Source organism: Genypterus blacodes, unplaced genomic scaffold (genome assembly GCF_046128005.1).
Source record: "Genypterus blacodes isolate CSIRO-AG114 ecotype Tasmania unplaced genomic scaffold, CSIRO-AGI_Gbla_v1 ptg000258l_1, whole genome shotgun sequence".
Lineage (NCBI taxonomy): Eukaryota > Metazoa > Chordata > Actinopteri > Ophidiiformes > Ophidiidae > Genypterus > Genypterus blacodes.
The window spans coordinates 136,176-147,595 of NW_027467051.1; the positions used below are offsets into that span (position 1 = coordinate 136,176).

At 44.0% G+C, this 11,420-nt stretch overlaps 1 protein-coding gene across 4 annotated transcripts in view; it reads right to left on the bottom strand.

The window, feature by feature from the left end:
- The window catches only part of arid1ab (AT-rich interactive domain 1Ab), a 43,096-nt gene extending 31,982 nt beyond the window's left edge, over positions 1-11,114 (bottom strand). For 3 of the 4 annotated variants that reach the window (XM_076171527.1, XM_076171526.1, XM_076171525.1), the window contains exon 1: positions 9,827-11,114. In XM_076171527.1, coding sequence (XP_076027642.1) covers positions 9,827-10,723 — 897 coding nt within the window. In that variant the 5' untranslated portion in view covers positions 10,724-11,114. The remainder of the gene's footprint in view (positions 1-9,826) is intronic. The other variant, XM_076171528.1, reaches the window with a different exon arrangement.
- Positions 11,115-11,420: the final 306 nt, after the last annotated feature.

An 11,420-nucleotide genomic window follows, 5' to 3' on the forward strand; every position in this document is an offset into this window, starting at 1 on the left:
CAGTAGTCTGAGATTGCGTGATGAAACAAGCAAGACGGTTTCAGATGTATGGAGGAGGATCTCTAAAGCATCACTCAAAGTTTCTACTCTTAGTTTCCACATCCCCTCTGGTGAATACCTCACTAGAGTGGATGTTTACTGGTGACTAACATCACACTGCTGTGAAGTCTCATATGAACTGGTTCCCAGCACCCTACTGGCCGGCGGCCCTGTGTGTCTCAGGCAGCTTGCTGAGGCGGTCCAGTCTCTGCCCGATGAAAAAGGAGGGATGTCTGCTGCCGTGCCTGTCAGTGTGATGTTATGGTTCAAGATACACGAGACTGAACATTTGCTCTGACTGCCGGCTGTCAACCTGTCAGGCCAAACTTATATTTCCAGGTGACAGTTGTGACTGATTGGAGGCGAGCAGTGTTTGGTGTGGGAGCTTGGATGGGCTGAGAGCACGGCCAGGGGCTGCAGATAAACCGCAGACAGCAAAGCAGATGTTCATTTGACAGTGAATCGGTAGCACTTCATGTCAACAGCCCTGCTACAGAGTCCATACGACACACAAAATGACACAGAAGCTGAAATTCCCAACAGTTTGCCAAATTGCAGGATTTTGGTTTCCTCGATGACATCCTAAACATAAACATTACGCGTCCCAATACGTGTAGATGAATCAGAATTGGGTTGTTACTTCAATGGATCATTTGGGGACCGTTTCCCATCTGCAGTTCCAAATCAACTTCCTCTCAACACGATCCAAACACTAATATCAAACAAGGAAACACCAATCACTCTCATCTTGTAAACAGAATTCATACTAAAGATTTGTTTCCTGACCTATATCGGCTCTATATTCCAATTCTCTAGCCCAATTACAATGTTGACATGAACTAATGATGCATCTTCCGGCTTTTATCATGACCTAAGAAGCTGAACATGCTCCGTCCTGACAAAAACACACTGGTACAATCGTGAGGCAGGTAGTAAGCGATCCTAACCAAGAAGAACAACGAAGCACAGACCTTCACAACCAGAAAGTGAGAGAACTAACACTCAACCTACTGTAAGTGTTCAACAAGTGAGTTATTGAGCAATCCAAAACAGGAAATTACCTTGCCTATAAATTTTGTTCGGCATCGATAAAAATCCTCCAATGATGATGTCCTTGGAGGGTCCACAGGAGGAGAACGCAGTCAGCTGTATTTCACTAAATGTGTGTTTAGAATGCCCCCAGATTTCAGTGTGTGAGGTTATTTCCTATCCTAACCCAGTGTAGTGTAGTGTAGCTGTAGTGTAACCTCCTCTCCTTCTCTGGTCTAAGACACTTCATGTGAAAGGGAAACACTGCAATGTTGCCAAGAGGGATGCCTGCTCCAAATGACAAATGGCAACCTGGACCACCCATTACAATAAGAGTGTCATTCTCTACTATGCCATTAATACCCGTGATACTCAATAAGCAAAGCAACACACGGCCTTGGCTGGGTCACTGTCAGGCTCGTTTTTAGAGTCTAATCACACCGATGTCAGGCAGAGAATCAGACTTTCAGCGGTTTTGAAGAACCGTTACAAACACCAAGGTGCTTTGAAAGGTTAGGACTGAAGTGAACTATGAAGACCATTGAGACCGTTATTCTGCACCCAATGCATTGGCCATGCAAATCCTCATCCCAACAATGGAATACATTGGCTGCTTTTTAAACAGCTATACCACGATCACCTTCCAATGTAAACTCACAGGGTCCTACATTTGCATCAGCCAGACACCGCCAACTGAAAACAGGAAAATGCGCTAAATTTGCCTACCGAGAGAAAATCTAAACCATACACCTGCTGTGCATCAAGCAGCCGCCAGGCATCCATCCATCCGCTCTACTCAGGTGGTCAGGGGCTTCACCTCATCCCCCAGCATAGTGGGCTACAGGTATCCAGTCTCTAGTCCCTAGACTACAGCAGGGCTATCATATAGAGGCAGAAATATTCTTTCACACTCACTTTCACACCTACTGGCAATTTAGTTTAATTCACCTAACCTTCAGCTTTTCATAGTGTGGGAGGAAACCAAAGCGCTGAGGAGGAAATCCACACACACAAGGACACATGGGGGAAACAGGGAGACCGTCCCAGTTTAACACACTGAGGGTACCCACCAGGTTTGGTTTCAGGAGGTGACTGCAGCGGTGACATCTAGAGTTGTGTTAACACCGACTTACTGGATCTTTACTTGAAAAATGATTAACGCAAAGCCTTACAAGTTTGTTTTAATTTGCTTTCCATTCATTTCTCTCCGTGTGTGGATGAGGAAATGAGTACTAATGAACCTGATAAGCAAAACATGGCCATTTAAGAATTATGCTGTTTCAATTGTTTGAAAACAATATGGGCCCGATTATAAATTAAAGCGTCAGAACAGCTTGTAATTATTGTTATCAGTGAAACATAAAGGACTAATTAGAGTCTATTCCATGTAGCTAAAGATTTTAAGATCAATTTAGCCACAGGTACAACAAAACCACATCAATAATATACTCATGGTCAGTTTGAATTTGGGTCTGTTCTCTTCTGCGTTCAAAGGGAATAGGACTGTAAACAACAAGATAACCACTAAATGATGTTAGCGTCACATTTCTTACACACTGTTTGTTGTTGTGCACACCTGCCAAGCATCGTTTGCCCACTAGATTGTCTAAATTGAGGGTGAACCCTTGTCTTCTGGCTTAAACGCAGAATGAAGCCACGTCCCACTTCTACAACTCCACTGGTCGACTAGTTGTATAGGAAGCAAACAACATCTGTGTCCTTACCCGTGATTTCCATCTATCTGTTACCACATCCACTGTGTGACAAGTGACTGGTCTGCCTGCACAGCATGCACACACACACACACACACAGGGACTTCTTAGAGACGACATATTTCTGTCAGAGTGCAGCTGCAGCAGAGATTTGGGAACACATTTAAATCAAACACTGACAGATAGAAATGACAGTCCTGTTGCTATTTCACTTTCTTATACCGCTTATAACACTTTACCTGTATTTGACTAATAAACTGAATAAACTGAAACACTCAAAACATATGTTGGCACTGGACTCAAGCTTTGGGACTCCATCTCCCAGTGAGATCTCCTAGAACGCACTCCACTCCAAACCCTGGGATAATGCTACTACAGTAGACAATCAAATGTATTCAAATTAAAAGGGCACAATCCATAACGGAGGGTTTCCTTTACATCTCTGTGGAAGTCAATCAAACCCTCCATGTGTGCCTGCATTTCCTCATATTAAGCATTGGTATTTCTTTACACGGCCCAAAGGTGAGCGCCTGTACGAGTGCTGGGAGGCTGCATCGTTCTATAGCTTCCAGTATCAACAACTGCATCCATTTAAAGGTTAACTACTTTTCTCCATAAAACACACACACCATACGTCATGTAAATGAAGTCAGTTGTCTCACACAGACTGGGATAGGATATTACTATGCTAATCCAGAGCATTTTAAAAGGTAAATGTCAAAAGAAATGAATTACTCTAACACTGCAGCGTGGCCCGATGCTACAGCCTACCTTTGACATTTGTCCATGCAGGGACTTAGCTTTGCCAATGTTTTCTCAATAAGCAATACAGTAGGCATGTGCACCTTTGATAATAAATGTATAATAATGTTTAAAAGCACGGGGGGAAACTTTCAAGAGTTACTGCTATAAACGGAATCATCAAATGTTGGCCGGTTACATCACTGAAGGTTTCTGAGAGTTAAGGAGTCTCAAATGAACGACATCAGTGCCAATGTCAGTTCCTCTCTTCTGACCTGTTCTGCATCTAAAACTAGAGGAGGAAATGAACTTATAAGAGCTGTCATGTGTGGAGTAAGACAGTTGGTTCAGCTCAGCCCAGCCTGTGGTCGTCTGGGATGTAAAGGGTGACGTTACTAAGGAAAGACAGATTGCTACTGGTGGCACGTGGAGCATGAATAGGTCACAGAGGCTCCCCAGGCTGTGGCATGAGCGTGCACACACACACACACACACACGCACATAAAACAATAAGCATGTAAGTGAGTGGTGCACTTTATACACAAATACACACAGCTGTCAGGGGCAGACGAAGATCATTCACAAAACACCCATCCCCCCTTCCCCTGGGTATCACTGACACCGTTTCTCCCTCATACGTGTACACATCTAGTCTCTCTCCCTCTCTTTCTCTCACACACACACACACACACACACACAGAGCCAGGAGGCAGCATGCTGTCCATGTGGCCTGTGGAGAATCATTACTCAGCAGTGTAGACTAAAGAGGTGAGAGTAAACTTCCTTTTTGAATTACCCGTCTTCCTCCACGGAGCCAAAACGGTAACTGAAAGTTGTTCTTTATGTTTCCTTTAAAGCTGCTTGAAGCCAAGGCAGGTGGTGTTTGTACTACATCCCAACAATTCAGACGGCACTGGGCCAGCTGCCAATCACACAACGGTAAAACACTTTCATTGATTGTGTATTTACTGTGTTGTCCTGAAAGGCAAAACCCCTCTGCACCCTAAACTCATCCATTAAGACAGCAGGTTGGACTTCCTGTACCTGTAGCGTCTACAGATGAGCTCGTCTTTACATTTCTACTCACTTTAAACCTCCAGAACAAACATTTGATGACTTTTTCACTCCCATATCTGTGGTGAGGAGAAACCCCCTGATATACTGCGTGTGTGTGTGTGCGTGTGTGAAGAGGGCTCATTAAGGTCGCTGTGTGTGCCTTGAAATGACGAAGCCCCTGAATGAGCTGATGTCATTTAGTGAGGCTGTAGTGTAACCAAATGACTGATTGATGCGAGGGGAAGAGGAAGTCTCCGTCTCCTTCACAGTTCGATTGTTTGTTATGAAATTGATTTTAATTCCCCGTGTTAGTTTTTGTTCTACCTCCGTTTGTGTGAGCAGGTGGGAGCCGATCATTAAGCACTGAAGCATGGAGGCTACTTCCATTCAGGAAGTTTGCTTTCAAGGTTTCTCTATCACTAACAATAAACCACACACACTTCTCACGTGTTTCTATAAACCAATAGGAGGCAGCATGAAGATCAAGCAGTTTGTATTTGAACTGAATAAAATGTTTGCTTTGATTGTTGGCTCCCCTGACACAGAGAGCAGAGACGTCTCTACGCTTATTAGTAATAATCAACTTTAACTTCCAATGATTGAAAGTGTAAGCACTGCATTAACCTGACGCCAGAGAAAACCCTGATTGTGACAAACTGAGGCTCTGCACCTGAACTTTGCTCTCCTGGCTGCCACATCAAGCTCACAGTCAAACATCAAACACACACACATTCTGTGACCGGGGCTTAATGTACATGTAGTGTTAGCACAGCGTGATCTGATAACAGCCAATCGCCCAAAAAAGGATCGTTCAGCAGCCGACACGGTTCCAATTCCCCTTTTTTTGTCTCTTTGCCACAGGTGTGAGGTTGTCTCCTTCAGGTACCTGGACCGGGCCGCGTTCATGTGTTTGCTTCGTCCCAATCACAGGTTGCATTTCAGCAACACACTGATATTAATGAGACACTGGGAAAAAAACTCATTCTGTCTCTCCAATCCAGAGACGCTAATGAGGCAGCACACTCTTCATCCTCTGCTAAAATACAACTTACTACTATTTTAATGTAGACTCAACACCAGAAATGTTCAATTAAAGCGTGTTATGGAGCCGGGGTATCTTTAGCAAGGAACTGCTTATTATCCCATTGAGAACACATCCGTCTATATGGAAACCTATTGAACCGTTATCAGCAGTGGAGGGTGGGACAGATGAAGAGGTATTACTGAGCCTGATTGACTACAAAGGCACAATCTAAACTTATAATATTTACTCTAATCAAGGGATGTTCCCCCCCTCTGTTATGACCGGAGCAGAGCTGTCACATGTACCCATCATTGCCTGAACATTGATGTCAGGGCTTTGTGTTCCAAGAAATGCAGAAGTTGCTAGAAAGACAATGGCATTTTTATTCAGAACACACAAATCTGTTTTAGATTTGTAGAACAAATTGATGTTTCAGGATTTGTCACGTCCTCAATAAACAGAAAAATCAGAAACAGCTCAAAAGATCACAACAGCAAGGATTTGAGGTAAAAACTCAATAATAGGAACGTTACTGACATCGTATTCTTAAGAACGGAACATTAGGAATGTTCAATGTAGGCTAGTTGGACTGATTGAGAGGACAAAATAAACACAATGTGCGATGTGCAAGCTTAATTTTGTACCTGTTAACTGCAAAATACAAACTTTAGTGCCTCTAAATCTGAAAATTACCTACAACATAAACGTAAACTCCACAGAGAGAACATTACTTCTTGGTGACTCAGATTTTCTCACAATCTTAATAATGTATGCTATTCATTACCGTTATACTATGCATTGAAAATTGTAACGTAAAAACATTTTAGCACACAGCATTCTTCATACGGCTCCTTATGCTTTTATGTGAAGTAGAGGAAGAGGTTTGCTCCCTCCTCCGCTCCACAGAGTCGGATCAACACCTGGGTTTGTAAGCGCTCCTCTAGCTTTGACGGACAGTGTAAACAATCAGACATGTATTATAAACTTGTATAAACCTCTGTCAAGCTGGAAAATGCACAGCAACAATCAGGCTAACATTGTGCTCTGCAGAGCCACATCTTCATCTCCAACGCCTCAATAGATTCCATATCAGGGCTCAAGTGTGCAGCATGTTAGAGACATTTTCAAACACACAATCGGGGCAAAGGGTCTCGCAAATCAAGTCAGAAACAGAATCTGTTATTTACTTTGCTCTCTGGGAGTTGGTAGGTGATTTGTGCAGACGTGCCAGCTTGTTCCAGGACCAAATCTTTGCACGTCCTACTTAAATTCTCTGTCTAAAGCTGCACAGCCCCTCTCATCAGATAATGCTAACCCTCGCAGCAGGAGAGAGCTACAGAAGGGTAACAAAGTTGCACGTCGATCGTTCCGCCTTTAAATAAAACAATGTACCACACACACACACACACACACACACACACACACACACACACACACACACACACACACACACACACACACACACACACACACACACACACACACACACACACACACACACACACACACACACACACACACACACACACACACACACACACACACACACACACACATCCCACAAATGATTTATTGAAATAATAAAAATACAATACAATACGTTAATCAAAGTTTAACAAGTAATATTTTAGATTGAGAAGCATAGAACACACACGCTTTGCTCATTATAGGAGTCAGTGGGTAAGCCAAACACTGTATTGTACATAAGCTTCATCTTTAGGTATTTATGTCTTAAGTTCAGATGTTAAAGTGGGATGCATCTGTCTTCTTCGCCTAAACTAAAGTGGAGCTGTAACTCAGACAGAAACCCCATCCACCCTCACTGTCATCACCCTGTTTATCCTAAATGAAAGACCGGCCTCAGGTGTGGACACTTCTCTGCACACATGAAGTGACAAATCGAAAGTAAAGATTGAAACCCATGCTGTCTGCTAAACAGGAGAGAGCAGTAAAGCTGAACCTGAACGTCACACGACCTTTGCCTTAGTTATGCCTTTATATCAATCAGAGAGAGATAAATATCAACATCCTGCATGTGAGCAGCAGACTGGTGTCAATCTACAAAACTTCATTTGTTGTGATGCTGCAGCATTCAAAAAACGTTTTTAAAAAAAGTTGCAGAAAGCATTTGTTTCCAACTTTATTACCTAAACAAACCACCATTTTATAATAACTCTAGATGGTAACATGCAGTTAATCGAGCTCTTAAGAGGGAGAAACATCCAGACACATTCAGCCCAACCTCAATCACATCGTCTCTACCATCTTTGAGAAGAAGCTACCACATGCTAAAGCTACCACACAATGTTTTAAGTTTCTGCAGAGAATTCATACAAGCAATAAATAAGAGAAACAGATGAAATTCCTCATTATGCCAAAATAGTAAAGACATGAAAGAAAACACTCATTAACTTCCTCTGACAAGTCTACTTTGCATTTCCAATGTAAATGTTAACGCTCTAAAAATGTAATCTTTGAACAATTCCCTCCTATGTTGCTAATCACACACACAACTAACTGTAGGACTGAGCACTGAGCCTGTGACTGCTGTGAGAGAGGAACAGAGACGTGCTATAGGTGAGCACTGTTGTGTTGACATGGTTACACTCTGTGCACACTAAGGAAAATTAGGCTATTGTAACCCTGCTGCAGAAAAAAAAAGCAGTGACACTTGGCTGACACCTTGGTTGCTTGTAAACAAATCTGCAGCCAGCCTGACTCTCTCACGTGGCACGAGGCGTTCAGGAGCACAGACTCCCCAACTCCTGATCTGGAAACAGTGTGGACCACAGTTGTACAATAGGGCCACAAGACCACACCTACTCTATCTGCTGTACCAGAGTCAGCCAAGTTGAACAAGCAGTGCACACAGAGCTGCACCTGAAGTTTGTGCTGCCGGGTGTACCGAGGTCAACGGCTAAAAATAATAATACAAATGAGCCTAAACAAGGGTGGACTTAAGGTTAAAACAAACAAGTCGCGTCAACAATGTTAGTTTTTTTATTACACGTACAGACATCATGCAAATTACTGCAGTGGGAGGAAACAGAACAATATGTGTTCACAGAATAGGCTCGCAAAAATAAAACCATAAAGTAAGAAACTATTCCTGTATAATCAGCGTGGGATTTTAAGATGATAAACAAAAACAGGAAAAATTAATAAACACTAAGCATAAAAATAAAGACTAATAAAATACAGCTAATATTATTTTAAAATAGTAATTAGAGCATAAAGATAAAGGAGACAGAAGCTATGTTGTTCTGATTCTGTGGTGTTTTTCTGCAGCCTTCCATTAGATGCAATTATAAATGGCCGAGAGCAGAGGGACGGGGGAGCCAATCAGATCTCGGCTCGCATGTCAACCTAAGACCAACTGTCTCCTGGCTCTGACAGCAGGATTTTACCTCCATAATTCAAATCCCAAAGCAAAGGCAATCTGCACTTTGCCAACTCTAACCAGCGGGCCGTGTTTACAAGGCGGCACATGGAAGAAGCGAGAGACGGGAAGACGGCGGAGTCGAACCGAGGCACAAATGAATGAACAATCCGTCGCATTGAATCGGTCGCGGTCACAATCGCACTTTATACAAACTTAACACTCGGCGGATGTATTTGTTGCTATTAGCTGAAATCGGAGCCACATCTCCCCTCGCTGTGCGCTCGCTTTATAACCGACAGAGGGGTCTTTTCTTAATGATTATGCAAATGTTACTTAACGGCGATCGCTGTCATTTGCATCTTGTTTACTGCCTTGACAGCCATTGACATAACTCTGATGGCACTGATGGGAGAACAACACTGCGATAAGTCATTTCACCCCACGGATTACTACAGAAACAGCAGCCGTTTAAAAAGCCCCTGAAACTACACAGAGCCTGGCTGAAGCACTGCGAAGAAACATCACCTTATCTCTCTGAACACACACTTTCTTCTGACAAACTCTCACTCTACTTAGTCTAACTCCTGGCCTGGACCGAGCAGGGGCTCCCACGAATACACACAACTCGGGAAGTAGTTTCTAACAGAATATGTGGCTTGTTTCTGTGTCTAAACACTATTGCAGGGGGTGGTATTGGGAGAAAGAGAGAGGCAGCCATTTTAGAGCTCATGCTACATAGACAATGGCTGGGCCAGTGCAATATGCAACTCTGCAGTGCTTTCCTGAGCTACTGAGTGACTTTAACTTAGTCAAAGTAGGTCAGTGCAGTAAGTGAAGTTTACCTGATTTCTGTTTAGGGGTTGTCCAGTGTTTCCCGGGCTCATGGAAGGCGGATGGTGGGTCCTTTGTTGCCAACCAGGATGGCCCCCTCCATACTGGCTACTGCCCATATCTGCTGGTCCCTTGTTGGCCCCTTCCTGATTGTTATAGTCTCCTTGGGGGTAATTCGGGTAGCTCCTGGCAGAGCTAGGAGATGTCAGAAGTTGATTTAAAGTTGGCGTAGATGTAGGTTGTTGATTTCCCATGTTATACCTCTGATTATTATAAGAGGCAGCCATAGCTGGGGTTCCTCCTGCTGGCTGTTGCTTGCCTGGCTGCCCCCCAGCCGCCGGAGGCTGGTTATTACGCGGGGAATTCATGGCCCCGTATCCTTGGCCCTGATAAGAAGTCCTATTCGGGTATGGGCCGTAATTATTATAATGGTTAGGATAGCCGTGTTCGTGTGAATTAGGGGGGTATGGGTCCATCATGCCCGGCCCCGATGCAGCTGCCATGCCAGGGCTTTGTTGTCCGCCATGTTGATGAAAAGGGGCCCGGCTGTAGTGCTGGTTGTAACCGTAAGGAGGTGGAGGAAAGGGGCCCGGGTGGTGGTGTCCCATTCCGGGATGGTTATTCCCTTCCGGGCCGCCTGAATCATTCTGATTGCTATTATTATTTACTCTGGACAAATTCCCGTTGCCGTTCTTCATGTCAGGATCCCCTCCTCCCCCAGCATTTCCAGCATCGGACCCGTCCTGCAGCTCCTTGTGGCCAGGAGATCCGCCGTCAGGTCCCGGTTCCTTATTTTCATGCTGTTTCTCTACGGGTACCGACTCCTCCTGCGGGTCCCGATCCGGCTTTTTGAGTTCGGAAGGCGGGCTAGTGTTGAGAGTGGCGACGCTGGCGACCTGAGCGGCCATGATATCTCTCTCTCTCCCCTCTTTCGCTACCACTCTCTCTCTCAGAACGGCGACTCACTCACAAGCAAACTCCGAATAACCATTGAATATAAATACAATTATTTTTAAAACAACGTACCCGTTGTCCCGGTTCATTCCCCCGTTTGCCCTCTGCCCGGACCGGTATCCGGTAATCCACCGCGACTCCGTTTAAAGTTAAAACAAGAGAGGGGAGAGCGTGTGCGGGAAATAATATATAAATACAGAGCCAGGGAAATGGATTTCACCGACACAAGTGTGTGTGTGTTGGAGGGGGCTTCTGTTACAGAACGAGAGCGCGAGCTAGAAATCAACCAAACCAGCACGAGGCTCCGCGAGACACAGCCATCTTACCGACCTGTCGAGAGAAAATAGAAACCCGGAGCGGATCTGCACTCATGACTGGATCTGGACCGCATGGAGTATAGCTAATAAAACATTGTTTATACCTAATAAGAAGCATTATTGTGAGTCTAACGAGACGTAAACTAAGCCCATACATAAACATTTATTTTTTATTGTAAAAGCCCCCTTTTCAGCATTAAAGTGTTGGTCATTCAGGGACTGGTGAAGTGTTTTATTTAGGTGATAATTGTACACAAATGAAGATATACAGAATATGAGATACTTGATATACTTGATACTAGTTAGCTACATTGAAAATTAACATAAGGCAATA